Below are 20,845 nucleotides of genomic sequence, written 5' to 3'. Positions count from 1 at the left end.
TCATTTTATTAAAGCATTTCTGCCGCCTCTAGTTCTGTTTTTGTGTTTTACGGTGGATTAAAGTTTCTTCAGCTGTATTAGAGAACACAATTCTCCAAACTAAGACTAGACTTTTTTTATTTTTCCAACCCCTCGCTGTCCAGTTGAGCCAATATGTGAATACAGCAGATAATTATCAGAGAAATTCTCACCAAGTTAGAGCTGATACTGGTTACTGCTTCATAGTCTCTTCTGTTTTCCTACTGTTCATGGTGAACTTATCTAAGGCCGTTTGTAAATATGTTAAATGCTGTTATTTTTATATTAATAACAGTAATCATTTCTCCAGCGTCAAGCTACAGAATCAGAAAAAAACAAACATTTAAGTCTTTGTTTTCTTCTCATTTACCCTACAGACCATTGATTTCCCGTTGCCATGTCCGTTGGAGGTCTTTGAGATGTTGGTGGTCCCGGAGCAAACCTACCCTCTGATCTGCGTGGCGGTCAGCAAAGGAACCGAGCTCAACCAGGTGGTCCGGTTCTGCACCGTCAACCCCAACGCTACCTCCTCCTGGTTCACAGAGTCAGGTTAGAGCGGAGTGCTTCTGCTGCGGTCAATGTTGCAGATTTCTGCGGGATCGATAGGAAGACCTAATTAATTCTCTTCCTTCCTTCCCTCCCAAACTCAGACATGCCCCAGACGTGTGTGATCCACGTCACTCAGCTGGAGAGAGACACCATCCTAGTCTGCCTCGACAGTGAGGGATCCAGCTTTCTTCACCTGCTTCCATTTTTATACCTCATTTACCAACTTGTTTTTCTCAGCTGTTCCCTCTGTTTTTCGTCTCTTTTTGCAGGATGTATAAAGATAGTGAACCTCCAAGGGCGACTGAAGTCCAGCAGGAAGTTATCAGCCGAGCTCACCTTCAACTTCCAGATTGAATCTATAGGTAAAGCAGAACAAACTTGGAAAACATTTTAGCATCTAAAATGTATTTATATCCACATCTGGACCCAAAGCAGTAAAGATGACCTCCGAATAATGAAGAGAACTGAAATAAAAATGCATCTCTTGCAGATTTTCTAAATAAAAGCTTATTTGTAAAATGTAAACAAGTAGGTTTGTTTTGTTTTAGTTTGTCTCCAGGACAGTGTCCTGGCCTTCTGGAGGCACGGCATGCAGGGACGGAGTTTTAAGACCAATGAGGTACGATCACTTCTGAGTGCCTCTGTGTGTGTGTGGGTGTGTTTGCCTCTTAAAGAATGAAATTCATAGCAGCAGTTATCTTTAGACATTGCTAGACCGTTTACTTCCTGCCATCTTGTCCAGATGCTTTTTCACCTAATAAATTTTTTATTACCATGCTTTTTAGAAAGCTTATGTTGTAGATTATTATTTTTTCTAACTTGTGTTTATAAAATTGAACAGAAGTTTGTTTCAGTCAGTATTTTTTCTTCTGATCTAGCTGGTATTGTAGTTTCACAGTCTTTGCTTCGTTGGAAAGCAGTAAGTAGTGATGATGAGAATACGTTTTATTTATGGGCGCCTTTCAAATCCCACAAGGTCACCCTGCAAGACACATACTGAATGAAAGGAATACATTAATGAAACAAATTGAAAACAGAAAATCAAACCAACAAAAGATGAATATGAACAGACTCTGTAGGCCAATTTGAGCAGGTGTGCTGTCAGAGGGCAGGAAGTTTATTTGTGGGGGGGGGGGCAGAGTGGCAGGAAGCTCGTGCCCCGTGTTGATCAGACGGACTCGGGAACAGTTAGGTGACTGGAAGATGAAGACCTAAGACCACGGGTGGGTTGGATAATATGCAAAGGATCAGAAAGATTCTGAGGTGTAAGATTGTGAACGGATTTAAAAGTGAAAAGCAGGATTTTCCAGTTCGTGTGAGATTTACCAAGTACTTAAAGAGCTGCAGCGATGTGTTTAAAGGAGCGGGTTCTAGTTTCAATACCTACAGCAGATTCATGGAACATCTGAAGATTATAAAGCAGCTTTTGTGGGAGACCGAGGAGAAGGGCAGTGCAGTAATCCAGACGTGTGGACCAGAACAGCTGTATTGTCTGGAGGGATGAACGGAGGCGGTTCGTGTTACGGAGGTGGACGCATGCAGACCGAATTACTGCGCTTGAAATGATGGGGTGTTACTGAGGATGACACCCAGACCCCTAAACCTGAGGGAAGGGGAGGACCTTTGAATTATCAACAGTAGTTTAAAAACTGTGAAGCAGCTAAAGTGTTTTTTTTTTTGTGCCAAGGAGAAACTGTTTTATTAGTGCTGAGTTTGAGGAGAACCAGGACTTAAGTCTCAATATTTTTGACTCTTTAGGACCCTGTTCAAGTCTTTATCTCTCCTGGAATGTGATCCCATGTCATCTGTCAATTAGAGTTCTTGCTATGTTGAAACTGTCAGTGTTCACCCACGTGGAGCATAAATACAGTCTCACACAAGGTCACCATTTAAATTACGAGGCAAAAATAAGAATGAGTTGCGATCAGAGGCGATGTTGGAACATTAACAGTTGTTCTTTACTCTCGCAATTTTCTCTCTTCCTCAGATCACCCAAGAAATCTCCGACAACACACGCAACTTCAGACTACTGGGATCAGACAGGTGAGGAACATACTAACTCACGAGCTGTTTCCACTCGTGAACGTCAGATTTCTTTGAGTAAAAATATACAGTATGTGGACGGTTTGACCCTGACTTCTCCCACTGTCGACACAAGCAGTTCCCAGCGAGAGGTGCCTTCTCACAGCTGTAAATGCTAGTTAGGCACAAAACATTTGGTTCGAACATCTCTGTTTTTATTCGCAACTTGTTAGGAATATCTGACGAGGCTAGTTTATGTGTCACATTTAACTGAATGCATTCATAACAACATAGAGGTCAGCAAACAGGAGTACGAAGGATCAGATTTTGTCACATCGTATGAAGATTTAACTGTGATGCCAGGTGTAGAAGGCCTGGAAGAAATCCTGCACATGGCAGAAACCTTTTTGCACTACAGTGGATATGTGAAAACAGCTGCTGACATTACCCCCTCAGCCAGACACAAACACACTGTTAACTCACTCTCTGATGTGTCATCACTGAAGACGTGCTGATCGTAGACATCCCGAGGCTGGGGACAAGAGCCTCTCCCTGCCCAGGTACATTCACGGGCGGCCTAATACCCTGCCTCCTTCTGTCGGGACTCTTGAAAGCTTGTTTCTGAATTTACTGGATCGTTTTGGTGTCGTCTGATTACCGAACACCTGGGTTCAATGAAGTTACAACTCAAACACGCATCTATGAGTTTTCTCCCAATTTTCCTCGGTGTAAAATTTTTTTTTTCCTCTGTACTGTCTTTTGTTTCCCAAATAACAGGGGTTTAATGTGCTTGTGGCAAAACTTTTGTGGCTTGCTGGTTGGCGACGAATACTGCTAAAAGAAATTCTGGGTCTTTATTTTTCCTTTATTCTTTATTTTATTTTATGGTTTTTCAATAACATTCGGAAACTCGGGCTGGGTTCTTGTTTTTGAACTAAACTATATCTTTGTGTGTGTCTGTGTGTGTGTTTTTGCAGGGTGGTGGTGCTGGAGAGCCGGCCGATAGACAACCCTACGGCCCACAGCAACCTCTACATCCTGGCGGGACACGAGAACAGCTACTGAATCCCAGATGCGGCCGTTACCACCGTCTCCGAACAGCCCATCGCTATTACAGACAAAGGAAGTAAGGAGCTGGTGGACGACGTGTTCCTCCCAGCCGTGCACATTTCCCCGGCCAGCCTCCACCTCCTCGCCTGGCTCGATGGCAGGCACCTTCACTGGGAGATGAGTGTTTGGATCCCCGTTTCCTTTTTGCATCCCTTTTTAAAGTCCACCTGGGGGGCATGTATCGGTAAGCTGTGCGTCGTGGCAGAACGTGGGGGGGGAGGCGGGATTTGGATCAGTTTATGACAAATAATAGGTCTAAGCTGCCACAGTAGGTTGAGAAGGTATCTTCTCTGAGACACTAAATCTCTATTAAAACCATCCCCTGCTGACTGCACATGGGTGAACAAAAAACCCCACCATCTAGCACGGCGACCCAGTCGACAATATACTAGTTCTACATCTAATACTACTGCTACTTGTGCTAAAGCTTCACAGAAGGGCCGTCATACAACGAAAACCCACTTTTTTTTTTTTTTTTCTTCTCCCCCATTTCTTTTTAACGTTCCCTTTATTTATTGTGGCATGACGTAACTTTAATAACCGGGATGGCTGTTATGATTTGTTGTTGTTTATTTCTTTTAACAAAAACAAAAAAAAAGATCAAAAAAAAAAAAGACTAACAACTGTTGCCACTTTCTTTACCGTCAAGTCCCAGTACCCGTCACTACACCACACAAGTGCTTAATCGACCTCCTATTTAATTTTTTGTAAATATAAATGTATTTCTTTTTTTTTTTTTTGATAGAGACGAACACTAAAAGGCTGGCTGTGTAGATACGTGTGTGAATATTTGCTCTGTAAAGCCGTGAGGACAAAAAGGAGACAAGCGGGGGGCGAGGGGGGAGTCCTGGGACAGTAAATTGTGTTTCTTGTTCTTCGATCGTGCCACGAGGCCCGGGTCTCCTCAGGCGGACAGCTTAAGTTATCAGACTTTTTCTCTCCGAACGATGTAAAAGCTCGTGGACGCCGCCGAGCGAACCCAGGAAGTGTTGACGGCGGCGCCGTCTGTTGGTCGCGTTCATTCTGCATGCATCGCCATCCTTCACATCCTGCTCGTTTTGCACCACAGCAGCAGTCGACGGGCCGGTGGAGTTCTGTTCTTTTAAGTCATCCTCTCTCCTGTTCATTTTATGTGGTTTTAATCAGCAACGCGTGTCCTTTTAATGCTTTCTTTTACTTGTACTGAACCACTGGTGTTGAAAAATTTGCACACAGAGAAATGTATTTCAAAAACAAATGTGATGTCATTATAATATATGACCTTGTGTGTGTGCGCGGTTGATGACTGTAGGTGTGTGTGCGTGTGCATGTAGACACAGAGTACACACACGCAGGTGTACAGATCTGGTCTTTACCTGGCTGAAGCTACTTTAAAGGACCAACGGCGGAGACAGAAAACAAGAACCCGAGCTGGATTTACACAGAAATAATAAATAATAGTTCATCATATATTCAAACAGGAAATTTAAGTTTTGTTTTCAAAGCTGTTCTTTGATTACTTTTGTTAAGAAAAAAATGAAAAATGCTTTTACTCGTTTCTCGCACATCTCTTTTTTTTGTAGTTAAGAACCTGACCCAGAAAAAGACCAAAACCAAAAAAAAAAAAAGTCTGTAGCGTTGCGACATATTATTTCTGTGTAAGTCTTAGCGCCTAATTATATTTCTATTCGTTTAGGTGACAACTGGAGAAGGTTGCAACTTCAGCCTGCTTTGCTGTGACTATTTGAAAGACTGAAATCCGTCGATAGAGCTCAAACTGCGCGCATGTACATTCGCAGCCAGCGTGGCGTGACACTACCAGTCTTCACAAGCTGCTTCTGAGGACTTTAATGTTAGTTTAGCTGATACACACTCTCAAACGCTGAAAACAAAATCCTCCAGACTGGAAATGTTGTTTTTTTTTAATGCTTCACTTTCTAAAAGTTTATCCTTCGGGCGTGCTGTCATTCCCTTCATGTTTAAGCTGTACAGGACACAAAAAGGCCTCTCTTTTTCATCATGGGTTCATTCTTTTGCTGTTTGACAACAAGCTGATCGGGACTTTACCTCCACCTGTTGGTGTGTTTGTCAGGTTCAACATTTTGTACTTGCAGCAGCCTCAACTCTCAGAGCCGATTAAAATCAGTGATTAAACTGACATCACCTGAGCGGGAGCTGTCAGTGGGGGAAGAAGTACATAAATGACAGCAAATACTCCAACAACTACTGGTTACAGGTATGTTAACAACCTGGAACAATGAAATCCCTCTGGCACAGCAGGGAGCATTGACTTTTCCTGTTATTGTTGAGGATAAAAACTGAAACAAAGAGATTTATCACAAGTAGAAGGCAGATTGTTCAGGTTTGGGATCTGACAGGAGTAACGACTTCCTCTGCACAGTTTAGGAAATCACAGTTCAGTTCGAGCACGAATTGTCCTATTTCTGCTGCCGGGGCTCTGTTTTATTCAAATAAATTTAGGTTTTTGGCCTGGAAATGGGAATCGGAGCTCCACACACCCGTAAAAGCCCACATCCACCCTGCTGATTTTAGTTTGTTTTAGCTTGAATTATGTTTTCAGACACAAATAAATCGAGGCTCCTTTTATGTCAAAGTACGTTTTTGATTGTTTTATTTACACGTTAAACTTTATGGTTCTAGTTAGATAGTCTACCTCTGGGTTTAAAAAAAAAAAACACTTCCTAAAGACACATGGAGTTAAAATCCAGCCTTTTTTCTAAACTATCAGAGTTCAGTTGGATTGGTATTCAGATCAATCATGACACTACGAATTTTCATGAGCTTTTTTTCTCTTAAAATGACTTCTTTGTTTTCTGTAAATCAGAATGCCCTCATATGTTATTTAACATTTTATTTCATGGTTAAAGTGACTTTTTTTTGTTTTGTTTTGTTTTTTCATTTTAAGCTGTCTCAAACTGAGCTTCCTTTCTTCACAGCGGATTTTATGATTTAAAACGTAATTACATTGTTGTTTCCAAACTTCTGTCATCTCATACACAGTCTTAAAAAACCAAACAAAGCAGAAAGCAGGTACTGCTGTTTGAAATCGCAATTTCTCTGTGACGCCATCTCAGCCTGGCTCCAATCATGCGTTGAATACGTCACTTTTAGGACATTTAAGATGTGTTTCCTGGATGAAAGATTACCTTCTTCACGTTGAGATCGTTGTTTTGGGATTCCTTCTTGGAAGTGTCACCCGTTTTGTCCGTTCTGCAGATCAGTGTTAATTTTTTTGTTTGTTTTTTTGTTTTTGATCCAAGTCTCCTCCTGGTTTTGAGCAGAACGCAGCGGATGGCGTCTGTTCTGTCGCCTTTACATCACCTCTGTCTTTTGTTTTCATGACGCAATGCAAACGTTCTAAAGTGTAAATAGTGTAAAATAAAAATGGGTTTGTTTTACATACTGTATAATTGCCTATATTTTGTTTCAGAAGTGTACCAGATTTATGAGATGGCAGGTTAACACATTAAAAAGATGAAACTGAAGCGTTCGGCGTCTGTCATGGTTATTTAAAATTCAGAGATTTTTCTTTATTTTATTTTTTTTGACCTGAAACAAGTTTATGGCAGAGATATATCTTCTTGTTTCTGACCACCTTCTTCAGCGTCTACGGGCAAGCAAAGTTTATTTAAAAAAACTATTTAAAATGTTTAGTTTTGAGAGCTTTAATCAAATGCAGAGAGAGTTTTTATGTTGAAAGTTTGTCCCCCTTTTTTTGCATTTTTTTTCCAAAAGGAGAGCACGAGTTGTTGAAATGTGAAGGTGTAGCTTGGCACTTTAATTACCTGTATTAACAAATGTAAAAAGTTTCTTTGTTTATTAGGTTTATATTGTTTTAAAATAGATTTGAGACTCTGGGAACATCAACCAGCCGAGCAACAGAACAAATGGTCAGTGAGAACCTTTTATTGAGCTTATTCCTGCTTTGAACAGAACTAAATTTAGTTCACACAGACATTTTAATGTGTTTTTTGTTATTTAAATAAGCAGCCTAAACATTTACAAGTTATATGTTTAATATTTGCTTTCCTGAGTATATGCAACAATGTAATTCTGGGTATAGCTTTAAAAAAAATGTAGCTTTTTAACAAACTAGTAAAACAAAAAAAAAAATCTACATTAAGCGGCTCAGTATTAAGCTTTTATAGTGAGATTGTGGAACCTAAATAAAAGCCAAAAAAAGAAGCAGAAATGTGTTAGTGCTTTTAAATTTAAAAAAAAAAAAAGTAACATAAAATTTCCAAAAATGGGATAAATGGGCCGTTAAACCCAAACTACTGCTTGTGTCACTTTGTTGCTGATAAAATCATGAATGTGAAACTAATTTAACCATCAATGAGGCTGAAGAACTAAAAGGTGACCCATATCCGGTGCTTTCCTTCAGTGTAAAGGTCAGGGGCGTTGGACTTTGTCTTTAAAAGGGGGAAAAAAAATGTATTTACACTTTTAAATATTTAGTGGCCATGTTGCCAGTAAATGGGTTTATACGGCGGTGCCGCGGTTCATCTCCAGGTGAACCAGTTTGGGGTGTTTCCCCGCTGTTTCATGTTCGGCGTTAGTTTGATTTTCGGGCGTTTTCTCGCCGCCTCTCTCCTTCTTTTCCTCCCCAGTCCTGTTTAAAAGACACAAAACAATCAGCTTTGTATTTTACTGTCTGAGATGTTTTTTCTTTCTACCTTCCCACAGAGTCTTGTTCTTTCCTAGAACCTGCAGTGCAGTCCACACTAATAATAATAATAATAAACAACCCTTACTTCTTTTTGAAGAGCTTCTTGAACGAGCTCCTGAATCCTCCCTTGTCTTTGCGACTCCTCTCGCTGAGGGGGTTGTGATGGTTCTCCTCGGTCCTCCACTTCGACTCGTCCCCCCATGACTGCTTGCTAGGGTCCTGATCAGGTTGGACACCATGTTTTATTGGGATTAGTCATTCACAACATTTCCATTCAGTTTCATTTTTCTAGTTGTAAATCTCAATTGTTTGTGTGACTGAGTCCTTGTCCATTCTGGGTTAAAGTCGTAAAACATCACCATGTTGTTAAGATACATTTATCTTAAAATGGGAAATGATTTATCCGCTTTTGTTTGCGTTTTAACCTACGATGCTGAGCAGTCCGTGCAGATCTGAGCCCTGCTTGTCGGTGCTTCCCAGGGGGCTGTGGACTTTGTGCAGCGGCGTGGAACATTTGCTGCCCTTGCTGCCCTGGCGCTCCAGTTTGGCGTGGCTGCCCAGGGCCCCCCTTTGGAGGTGGTCCGACAGGGGTCCTGCATCCACACCGCTCACTGTGTTCTCCATCTGCAGGCCGTTCAGAGACTACACAGCAGAGGAGGTGGATGAAGAACGTGGTTGTACATTTAATCCAAGAACACGCTGTCGACGTCCTCACCTTACTCTGCCGCTGACTGGCCTGGAGGGGCCGGTGCAGATTGCGACGCGTCATCACAGCTTCATCTGGCGACGCGCAGCCCCGGCCGGGCAGTTTGCTGTAGCCATGACTTCCGCCGTTCCCAAACACCTCTCGGGCTGTTGGCACATTCGCCGCCACTGCGTGGTGCGACGCCGAGGGGGGTTTGGGACACTTGACGAAGGCAATGTCGATGGAGGAGTCCGAGGAGGCAGAGGAGCAGCGGTCGAACAGGGGCGCATCGCGAAGGGAGACTCCGTCCTCGTCGTAGAGGCTCTCCATCCCCGGGGGGTCTGGAGGAAGGAGGAACTCCCCTAGGGCGTCAGCCAGGGCTGAGCCTGGCTGAACCTGACGGAATTCAACAGGTCTGGAGGGCAGATCGTGCGACCTCTCCGAGATCTCACTCTCTGGGATACTGCCAAGACCTGAAAGACAGAAGGCTGGCCGATCAGCTGGCTTCATGTCCCGTTCTACATTTGACAGTGGTCCATCTTTTTTATAATCCTTAAATCCTTCCTTAAAATCCTTAAATGCAAGGAGGCCTCCAGGATGTTTTTAAAGGGGTGGCCAGATGGGAGACCCAAAACGAAAAGCCATAACAGAATTCCACAAGCTGTATTAAGCTGTTGCACAAAAATATGGCAATGCATGTGTGAAAGAACCACAGACCTGTGTCTTTGCTTTTACTTTACTCTTGATATTCCTGAGAACAGCACAGTTATCACTCAACTCACTGAACACCTTTCCTAAATTTATCTTCATAATCGATACGAGCAGTCCTTGAAAGAATGCATGTCTCCTGCTACCTTCACTGTCAAAGCTTTAAACAAAGACCTGTAAGTGCTCAGCGCGTGGGTGGGGATGACTCTCAGCCACTGTCACGCCAAAGTTTAGCTTAGTAACCGTAAAATTGACTAAATCATTGACATTTTTGTGTTTGCAGAGGTTGGTAAGCTGTGGCAGCCATCTTGAATCAGATTGACTCCAAAAGTTAATCAGTTGTAGACGTACACTCTGTCCACTGGTTCATGAGATATTTTACTGGCAGACAGAATATGTATAGACATAAGACTGTCTGGCAAATAGGCCATTGAGGGGGCAGTGAATTTGTAGATGAGGGTCATTGTCCTCCCCTTCTGGTCCCTCCTTGGTGTTGCCCCCCCCCCCTGCTCACATGCAGAAATATAATTTAGTCCAGTAATTTGAAGCTCCTGGAACCACAGACCTGTCAGTTTTTGATTCCTCACATCCAGATCGTGGCTGAAGAGTGGCAGATGGGACGGCCACTCGGTGTCGTAACAATGGCTTTCAGGCTCTTGATTACGACTCCAGTCCTGGAAGCGGTGGGACTGAATCTGCTCCAGGAGACACTGCTTTCTGCGCCGTACCATGTTGGCATGCTCCCTGGGCGAAAGGAAAGATTAAACGGGCTCGGTTTGACGCAGCAACAACAAACATGTGAAAGACCTACGACGTTAGAAGAAGCGTGTCTGCATGTTGTGTGCTTTTCTGCTACTAAGAGGCCGCAGACAGTTTGTGTCTTTAGCTTTCATTTTAAAAGATTACAGACATCCAAACAATTGAAAAAGTCTCAGAGCTGCTCACAGCATGGCGTTGCTGCGAGGGTACGGTGAGCCGATGTTGTTGGTTTGAATCCCGCTTTCCACTGTCTTTAACAGCTGCTTCATCGTGGACCTGCGGGTGGTGCAAAGCAAAGTGAGCAAGCCGCTTCAGAATCCGGTCAGGTTAAAGCGAACCGATTATTTTCTGCTGTGCGGGGCTCCTGACCTCTTCACCTCTGTGCGGTTGAGCAGCAGAAGTTCCTGGTTGTGCTGCAGCAGGTGGTGGTACTGGGCGGCGAAGGACCTGAACTGCTGGATGCACACCAGCAGCAGGTAGTAGTCTGGGTGATCTGCATCTGTCTGCCTAAGAAGCCCCTTCCCGCAGTTCAAACAAATGGTTTCAGCAAAACTGATCGATGACTAGGTCCTTGAATGAAGCTCCCTACTTCTACAGCTGCGCTGGCCTCACCTGAAGCAGCAGCAGGTATTCTGGGATCCTCTGAACTGGCTGAAGGAGCAGCGTGTGAAGGGACGGTTTGGATTCGTCACCGATTACGTCGCTCTGATGCCAGCGCCACAGCAACCAGGCGGACCAGACGGGACAGTTAGTACAAATCGTGTAACCTTTCACAAAGAGTCTGGACGATGGAGTTGCTTTTTTCTGATTCTTGTTGCAATAAAGACCCAGCAAATTTAACACTTTTTTTTTTTTCCTTCCAGATCTCTTACCTCCAGAAAGGCAGAAGTCTTCATGGAGTTGGAGGCAAGCATGTTGATCACTGACAGACAGTCTGGAAGCTCCCTCAGGTAGGAAACGTAGAAGTCCAGGAAATCACTCTGAAACCAGACAGAGGAGGTACCAGGTTGATTTGATCATCATTTATGTCCCGTTCCCTCTGTTTACATTCATCAAGGCTTAGCTTAGAAGGGCTTCTTTCTTACTGATTCTTGATTTGAGACCAGTGATTGGATAAACTCTGTATGAACAGGCAGCAGCTTCTCGCTGTTGTGCTTTAGTAGAGCAACATATTGTTAAAGCAGTTATATGAAGTTTAGTTTATATTTTAAAGTGTGGGAGGGGGCAACATATCACACTCTGAGGAAAAGATACTTATTTGAGAAGCTGAGTATTCAGGAAATGATCCAGTGGGTTCACCAATCCATGACAGACTCTAGCTAAGTTATTACTTAGACCAGGGGTTCCCAATCTTGGACCTCGAGGGCCACTATCCTGCATGTTTTCCTTGTTTCTCTCCTCCAACACACCTGATTCAGAGATTAAATTACCTCTTCCTGTTCTGCAGAAGCCTGTTAATCACCCATTGATTTAAATTCGGTGTGTTGGAGCAGAGAAACAAGTAAAACATGAAGGATAGTGGCCCTCGAGGACCAAGGTTGGCCACCCCTGTCTTAGACGTATAATCTAAACTGACCTGGTGTTACCACAGTAACAGGGCACCTCAGCTTTAAATGGATTCAGACAGACTGAGATACGGTGGAAAACATAACGTCCTGTGGTCGGACAAATCTTCTAAGTGATGAAAATTGAGTCTTTGTGGCTAAAGAAGAACAAGTTAGCTTTCAAAATTCAAAAGGTAAGTTTCCATTATCACATGGAGGTGCTGTAGCGTCAACTCAGGAAGAAATTGAAGGTGGGGGATGATTTTATACAGATGATCTCAAAGCCAGTTTGCAGTTTTATCCTCACAGCAAATAAACAGATTCATTTAGTGACACCGAGGCAACAACAAGCGTCTAAGGACAAGAAATATTTGACACAATGCACACAAAGTGCTTTGAAGGGGCTAACTCTGTGCTTACTTCTTTGCTGGTGAGCTTCATGAAAACATCTCCCACGATGCCTTGCCACTGGAGCTTGAGCACACGTTCCTGGAGGGTGTGAAGGAGCTCAAGATGCTGCTGGATCAGAAACCTTAAAGAGCTGGGAAACGGGCTAAAAACGGCAAGACGGGGGCGAGACAGACACAAAGAACGTCAACTCTGTCGCCAACGCACTTTTACGAGTGTTTGAGGCCAGTCACTTCATGAAGTTCAGCCTGAGAAAACGAGATTTATCTTCAACTAGCAGAGAGCAGCAGGGACAGACACCTTTTCCAGCAGGTTAAGCAGGTTAACTTAAATGCAGTCGTTTTTCAGAACAACGTGACTGAGTTCAGCCGTGGCGCCATTCGACTGGAGCGTTTTCTCATTGGTAACACGTGTGCTGCAGCTCAGCAGTGATTCCATTAACCAGCCATGTAGAGACTCTTTCACTGGCGTTTGTACCTTCTTTTATTGGATTTATCTATTTCCTGTTGTCCCCTCACCGTTGGCCCTTAAATTAGCTCAGAGGTCAGTTTAGAGATGTCGTTTATTTTTTGCCTATCTTTTATAATGCTTAAAAAGACCCTTTCTGCAGAGTAAAAACACTTTCTCCTTATTCATTAACTGTTCCTTGCATTAATGTTTGCTGTATGTGTGTGTTTGTTTGGTTTTTATTTTCTGTGTTTGTGCCCGTGTGCTACCGTTTGTCTTTGGTCGTCAGAGCTTCTGAGCCGTTGAAGGAGATGTTGGCCTTCAGTAACAGAGACAGGTGGGACACGTAGACCCTCTCTGACTCCAGCAGCTCCAGAGCTGCTTTTTGTCTCTTATCTGAACACAGAAATATCACAATATACAATAAATATATACCTGCATTTGTCCGTTTCATTCTTTGACTGCAAAAAAATAACAGTCTCAGAATGGTAATTTTAAATATGGTAAATATTGACTTTTTAAGGAAATTATCTGATTACTGATCATAAAAATCCATTCAGGCATAAATTAAAAGTAAATTGCATGGATCTATTTCTTAGATCCAGTTGCATTCAGTGATTGTAATTCCTTGGAAGAAACATTTAGTGTGTTTTCAAGATTACATCAAATGGTTCTGCTATAGCTCTTGTTGTATGTTTGGTATGATTACAGTCATACTTATACACAATGTATTGGTTATACATTGTTTAAATTAAAGGTCTAGCATTCTTTAAAGGACCTTTCACACCAGAGTTTCAAACTGAGATCATCCTGTGTTGAGCCGCTTTGGCAAAAACATCCTTCCCTGCTTTTGCTTTTCAGCAGCGGATGTTAAATATTAAAACGCCAAATTTGTGGCTTGACTGGAAGAAATCCATTTTGCCTTCCTAAAATTTTACAACCCCCAATAAAACCAACGCCCAGTCGTTGTCATCTACTGGCTTCTCCTCTTCATGCAGAGCTAACGTGTTACAGTTAGGAGTTTCCATATCTTTATAATGTGTGAAGCTGTAGTTGTTGTAATAGTAACTGTTTGTTTCATGAGTTTTTCTTACTGATTTCAGTCAGATTGTTGGGGATTTCCATCTCATCCCTGCCATTGCTCTTCTCCCCCCACACCGGAGACTTCAGCTGCTGAGCCTCCTGGTTGGAGGCGGAGGCTGCAACACGCAGACATTCATGTGAGCTGATGTCACCTACAGGTCTGTCGTTAGCGGCTGCGTGCGATCGTGACGCGCTCGGGCTCACTTTGTGTCGACGTGTTGCTCCTCTGTGGAGACTCGCTGAGGGGCAGAGTGGAGAAGCAGTGCTGGAAAGCGCTGAGCTCCGATTGGCTGGGAGTACAGATGTGCTCATCCGCCGGTGGCGTCGGCACATCTGCCGTGGGGCTCTTTCTGCTGCTGGACCAGTCGGGACAAAGGAAAAAGCGTCTTAAGTTGCACAACATTGCACAACAAGGCAGAAACATTGCCAGGTTTCTGCCTTGATCCCAGCGATCAGAGGTTCTGGGTGAACAAAAACAGCTCTGGAAAGTTTTACGTTTGCTACTCAACAGATTGTACAGGAGCCCACCTGTGTGGAACCGAGATTATATCCTTATTGCTTTCAAACTGCAGCAGCTCCATCTTCTTCTGCACCTCCTTCTGTCTGCTGGATACATCCTTAACGTGGAACAAGGCCGCATTCAGCTCCTCCTGCAGTTAGATTTGATCAGACAGCAGCATCAGCTCAGTTAACTGGTTAAGTTATGTCCTGTATGAGGAGCCAGTTTAAATTAAAACAAAAACCTGCACGCTCAACCTCTTTTGTTCAACCTCAAGTATAGGTTTTGTTTACACAATCGTATGATCTCAAGTGGCCAAATCAATTAATAAAGCAGAAAAATTATAATTTAAAGTATATTTAACAAAGACATTTGGGTAGAATCTAGAAATTAAAGTGCTTGGAATGCTTTTTTTTTCCCCACTGGGTCCTCTTTCCGGCACCTTAAATGTGTTGAGCGAGTTCTTGAGACCCATTATCTTATCGTCCACATCGGTCTGATGGGCGTGCAGCTTCTCCTCCAAGTCGTGGTCCCTCTGGCGGAGCTGGCTGAGATCAGCCAGAGCGGCGTGGAGCCCCCCGCGCAGCTCACCCAACAGGCCCTGCAGCTGAGGGTGGTGATAGTTCAATTAAAAAGTAAACGTGGACACAAATTTAACCTCACTGTGTTGTTGGTTTGTTTTACGTCTTTTCTGTGAATAATAATGGGATTATTTTGAGCACTTTAGATGACTTATCTACTATTTAAAATCTTTCCGTCACCAGCCATCGTGAAAGATGGACAATTAAGTAATTGCCTCTGTGTTTGTTAGCAAAATATCTTGTGAACCACTGGACAGGTTTTAAAGTAACGATCGGATGCACATTTACAGGTGAATAACTTTTGGGGTCAAGCTGATTTCAAATGGCTGACACAGCTAATTGACCTTAGACTATAGTGCAGCCATTTTTACAGATATTAGGCTAAAATTCAATGTGGTAGTAGCTGAGAGTCATCCCCTACACATACTCTGAGAGCTAATGGACGGCTAAGATCTTTGTTTAAAACTTTGGTGGTCTGCATTCCTTCAAGGATTGTTACTTTTTAATTTAGTTTTTTTATTGATAAGTTGTTTTGCTTGATGGTTCATTTCCTGTCGTGAAGCCTCTAATTGTTTTTAAACGTTTTTTTTTTCTTCTTCTTCTTCGTGGCTCTTAAATTTTGCAATTTTACTTTAGTCTGCTTTAGATTTTGTCAGACTCTTTCTGTGCAGATGTTTAGCTCCAGCAGTGGACATTAAGAATTAGCCAGCCTTCCTTTATTTAACATCTGTATTCCTTATATTAATACAACCATTGAACTCCTCATCCTCCTCCTTTTCTCCGTGCACCTCCATGCTTAGTTTTCTCATGCATCGCTGATTGAATTTATTTAGTGGGGATAACTAAATCAGCTCTAGAACCTCACAGTTCCTTCTCCTTCAGTTGTTCCGACTCTGTGTTGCTCTTTCTTAAAGTCATGTGAAAAGCATCAGGCAGGAGGCTCAACAGAGGCCCTGTATTCATTTATGGTGAGAAAAAACAGCATTTATTTAATTTTATGCCACATATATTTTTTTCCTGTCGCCTCCTTATATTTAAAATGGAATTTAGTTCATTTTTTTAGTACATCTGGGGAAGAAAAATCAAGTCTTCTATCAAACCTTGTGATAAGTTTTGACAGAGGAGCCATAAGGCAAGACTGATTATTGACCTTTCTGCAACCCCTGACCTAAATGTTTGCTTTGGATGCTCAAATGATCACGTTTGATGTGGTCTAAACCCAGAAATATTTTGCTGCTAGCTAAAGTTGGAGCAACAGCTGCACAAAGCTAGAAATTAGACAAAGGGTTCTTTGTACAGAGTGTGACATATGAGCTCCTGGTAGCCTCTTTAAATACTTTTATTTAATTAGTGTCTTAATAAGCTTATCATTTATGTCTGATTTGGTTCAGAAAGTTATTGTTTGACATTAATATTTTATGACTTGTGAACTGAAGTTACTATGAGCTGAGCAAAATTCCTTTTTTTTTTTTTTTTACCTGCGTAATCTCCAGAGGAGGTTCCTCCACATTTACTTTGGGATCTGGAGAAAAAAAAAGTAGGTTAGTGAGGTGACAAAAATCCCCAAACTGCTAGCTTTAGGGTAAAGTTTTATCGAAGATAATATCTGAACAACTGGAAAGACTTGCATGTAGTCATCCCAAGGACAGTCGCAGCATCTGAGTCTGAAAAATGAAGCCAGTATATATAAATATATAAAAAGCTGCTCAACTTGAATTATCTCTAACAGGCTCGTAGAGATTGATCAGTTCCATCTGAACTTGCAAGTCAGAATTTTTGAGTTCCCAGTTGGGAAAATGAACACCCAACTGAATGTGAAATTCGCCAGTCCAGACCACCAAAAATTCAACATGGTTGTCTCGTGCATAAACAATAGTTGCAGTAATAAACCTCTTATTATCTCCTCTGATTGTTTGAACCTCACAAAAGCAGTGAAACACAAATTACTGTACAACGCCTCTCAGCACTGATTACAGATACACAGACAGTTGAGTTGATTATTAAGTGTAGAAAGTTATATAAAATGGGCCCTCATTTGGCTAGCAATTAGCCTAGATGTCACAACTGATAGGGTACCAACTATTGATAGCGTTTTCACAGAACATCACTTCAAAAATGACCAGACAATCCCTTTAAATAAGGAGTCATCAGCTTGCATTGCTAACACTGTTTGCTAAGCGGCATATCTGCATCCTGTGGTAAACAACATCCCATTCAGTAATCAGTAACATCTCATATGAAATACTAATTTCATTCACCCACCACACCCCCCAAGAAAAAAAGTCTTTATGGTTTTATTAGCTCCATCTGTTGTGCAAATGCTTCTGAAAATAATTTTATATTTCACCCTCAAACTGACATTGTTTTTTAGGTTTACAGTGTCAATGCTTCTACAAGGCAATTAACAAAGCAATTAGGCTCCAGGGAGGTTTTTGTCCATCTTTTGCATTTACTTGTGCATAAAAATAGCTTATATTTAGTTTTCTTATTAAATCTAATATTTAAGAGAAGAAAAAATCTCCATCATGAGAGATCTGGAGAATGACTGAGATCTTCTAATATACATCATCACATTATTACAATTAGCCACAACCTGATTAAATGTGTTGGAGTTTTATTTATTGTTTAAGACTTTTATAAAAGCAAAATAATGTTTGATGCATTCAGCATGACTGCATGTGATTAGAATCATTAGCAGAAAAACTCATGACAAGTTATGAAACAACAGTTGAAGTCAGGACAGAATAAGTTTGCTTTGGCAGTCATGGGAAAGTGATGTTTGTTTGGAAAAAAATGTAATTTTTCAAGCTTTAGAATCTTTTTCTTTTTTTTTTTAATTTTTTCAATTTGTCTTATTATTACACGCAGTTAACAGTGAGACACGTATATGTAGTAAAGGGAGCAGCAGTGAGAACTCCTTCAAATTCAAGGGCAGATTTACTTCCACAGACCTTTAAAGACCTCACAGACTTTTAAATTTGGGACATTTAGAGACAGACCACTGATTGAAAAGACGCACAATGCTTCTGCTTGTCGAGGAAATGTAACAGCGCAGGTCCAAGCTGCTGTCCAAACTGCAGAGGGTCATCTCAAATACGCATTTGACATATATTACCATGCATAATAGACACGTTCCACTGGCACAACACACTACATAACCATGAAAGAGCATAAAGTGTCCAACAATGACGTCTGTTTGTCTGTGAGAACGGTGTCAGATTTCCTGTGGCAGCTGAAGGTCGAGTGTTTCACTTTGTCTTCAATTAAAAGAAAATCGACAAGAAGACGTCACATCATGCTACTGTCCCAGAATGACCTCAAACTGTAATTTAAGAAGGAGAAGAACCAAAACGATGGAAGCAAATGGTGCATGATGTCTGCAGCTCCTGCAGCACGTTGGAACATAAAGTCTAATCCTGTTGAAAGCACAAGGGCGTGAAAGGCTTCAGCTTCAGTTTATCCTGACTTTTTCTTTCTAAAATGAACAACATGTTTAAATGTTTTTATAGCATCCTTTTTTTTTTTCTTTTGAAACATTAGGGCTCAATGCAACTTGCATTCAAAGCAGATAAGTAACAAGTAATTGCTTTAGAGCAATGCCAAAATATGGTTTGTATGATTCAGAGTTAAATGTAAACAATAGATATATGAGTTTTCATATCAGGCTCATATTGTTAAGATTTGCTGGCCTCCTGGAACCAAAACATGACGTTACATAGACTTTAATATTCACAGGACTCATTGATATGATCAGTTTTCACAGTGATGTGTGTGAAACACTGAGTAAACATCTTTAAATAAATACTTGGCCCATTATAGTTTCATATTTAGAAGTTCTAAAGATGAGAGAAAGTCTGGGTTGGAGGGGGGTTGACCTGGACTAGTGAACTCTGCAGAAGTTGCTGTAAGGCCAATTTTGCTTAACCTGGAGAAGAAAATCCTTTACTTGAAGTAAGATGTATATGATGAGGTGCAAAATGACCAAGAAGAAACATGGAACAGCGACATATAAAAGCATTAAATAATGTGAAATTGTGCAGAACATCTGTAGGATTAGATAGAAATCATTCTGCATGCTTCCTTTAGTCTTGATTGTTAATTTTGAGGGCTCTCACAAATGTTGAACCCAGGGAGGGGTGTTCATAATTCATTCCCAATTATTCTGCATTTGACATGCCTCTGAAGAGGAACGCTGAGCTCTGAGCTCACAATTTCAGACTTTAGGGAAGAACATATAGGCATCTAGTATTTGTTTAATGCTTTTCTAAATAAAACCAACTCTGGTAATCAGTTTATTTTGTTCACTAAACTGCACAATAAGTACAACATCTCATGTTCTCTGATTTAAGATGGAGTTTTTGAACTCATGTTCTTTGGGAAATTATGTAAATAACACCTGTTGGGTTAAAAAAAGAAAAAAAAAACATTATCCAAAGTATTGAAATGGGAAAGAAAAAAAAGTTTCTTATGTAATTTGCTTTATTTGTTTTTCTTGTTAGAAATAAGAAATTCTGAATTCTAAGTTTAGTAATATTTCACAAAAAAACTGCCAGTGATTCAGAGTTGAATCACATAAAAGACATGTTTAAAGCATCTTTTTAAAACCTTGCATTGATTGAAAAATGATTTCTTCTCTTTCAATTTTACAAACAAAAGCCTCTGGTGAGCTTTTCAAACTATAATTTCAAAATTTCAAACATATTTTCAGGTGTCATTTAAACCTAATGGCCTAAAGAACCAATTAATTACATTGTTAATCAGATCTGTGATATGGGTTTGAATATCAGTCTGAAAAGTTCCAATAAATGTTTTCACTTATGTCCAGTTTTACCTTCGGACAGGTCCTCTGTCCTCTCCTCTGTCTCTGTTCTGTCATTCTCCATCTTTAGGTAGTCCTGCTCAGTCGGGTCCAGTTTGGCTCTCACTGTTCCGAGCTCCCCGTCCAGCCCCGGAGTCCGCTCCTCCAGCTGCGTCCGTCTCCTCTAAAGAAGTTTATCTTTTGCTGCGATCGCTCAGTTTCTCCCAACCAAAGCATGTGAGTCCTGTGATTCCCCTCTGGTACAAAAAGCTCCTTGTCTTGGGAGGAGTGGAAGGACGGAGGGTAAAGATCAGGAGTGAAGAGGGAGACGTTTGTTCATCTTTACAGACATACTGCAGCTATTAGATTCAAGGAGGCGTGGCTGCGCGTTAATGAGGATGATTCACGCAGCCGAGCAGACATTTAAAAAAGGACAGTTATTCCAGTGGCCTCGTAAAGTTAAAAGCTGGGTGTAGATGCAGAGGCAGGGAGCACGTGCTGATGGATCTGACACACGAAGACGTGTTAACTTGTATTGTGTTATTTTCTTTCTCTGCATTCCATTGATTATGCTCAATGAGCACAATGTAACAGAATCAAGGAAATATTTTAGCCTGATTGCTGTGATTTTACAGTCTTGCTACAAAATCTCAATACAGCACACACACACACTTCTCCCTGCTTCTAGATGAGAAAGTTTAAAGGTGTTTTAGATCATTTGTTTGGATCTGATCTTATTCTAAGAGAAAAATCTGGGTTTCAAAACAGTAAAATTCCAAGTAGAAATGTAGCAAAGTTCTTACTGCCCACCGCCGAAGGCAAAAGGGTGATAATGTTTCTGCCTGTCTGTCTCTTGTCATGTTTACAGGACGGGCCTTTGATTTCTCTGGTCCGACAGCAAAGCCTGAAGACAAACGGCTCAGCTGCTCCTCTTCCCAACAACAAACCCGGGTTTGAAGGTTGCA

The 20,845-nt window shown here is 41.6% G+C and overlaps 2 protein-coding genes across 12 annotated transcripts in view; one reads left to right on the top strand and one right to left on the bottom strand.

Moving 5' to 3' along the window:
• The window catches only part of LOC108244385 (mitogen-activated protein kinase kinase kinase kinase 3), a 36,841-nt gene extending 30,417 nt beyond the window's left edge, over positions 1-6,424 (top strand). For 7 of the 11 annotated variants that reach the window (XM_017430540.3, XM_017430584.3, XM_017430565.3 and 4 more), the window contains 7 exons: positions 396-567; positions 669-737; positions 837-929; positions 1,116-1,186; positions 2,555-2,610; positions 3,096-3,149; positions 3,567-4,384. In XM_017430540.3, coding sequence (XP_017286029.1) covers positions 396-567; positions 669-737; positions 837-929; positions 1,116-1,186; positions 2,555-2,610; positions 3,096-3,149; positions 3,567-3,654 — 603 coding nt within the window. In that variant the 3' untranslated portion in view covers positions 3,655-4,384. Of the gene's footprint in view, positions 1-395; positions 568-668; positions 738-836; positions 930-1,115; positions 1,187-2,554; positions 2,611-3,095; positions 3,150-3,566 lie in introns of all 11 variants that reach the window. The other 4 variants (XM_017430610.3, XM_017430617.3, XM_017430601.3 and 1 more) reach the window with 2 other exon arrangements.
• On the bottom strand, positions 6,178-20,199 carry arhgef33 (Rho guanine nucleotide exchange factor (GEF) 33). The gene is given in 18 exon segments (XM_017427912.3): positions 6,178-8,311; positions 8,454-8,587; positions 8,798-9,010; positions 9,084-9,526; positions 10,327-10,505; positions 10,707-10,796; positions 10,890-11,038; positions 11,133-11,225; positions 11,393-11,500; positions 12,485-12,617; positions 13,189-13,315; positions 14,014-14,118; positions 14,207-14,358; positions 14,531-14,652; positions 14,944-15,108; positions 16,561-16,604; positions 19,914-20,030; positions 20,033-20,199. Coding segments are annotated over 18 exon segments (2,589 nt in total). The 5' UTR covers positions 20,118-20,199; the 3' UTR covers positions 6,178-8,181.
• Between the last annotated feature and the right edge of the window lie 646 nt (positions 20,200-20,845).

The sequence above is a fragment of the Kryptolebias marmoratus genome, linkage group LG22 (genome assembly GCF_001649575.2).
Source record: "Kryptolebias marmoratus isolate JLee-2015 linkage group LG22, ASM164957v2, whole genome shotgun sequence".
NCBI lineage: Eukaryota > Metazoa > Chordata > Actinopteri > Cyprinodontiformes > Rivulidae > Kryptolebias > Kryptolebias marmoratus.
The sequence above is the reverse complement of the archived record's forward strand: the minus strand, read 5'-3'. Positions and strand labels throughout refer to the sequence as shown.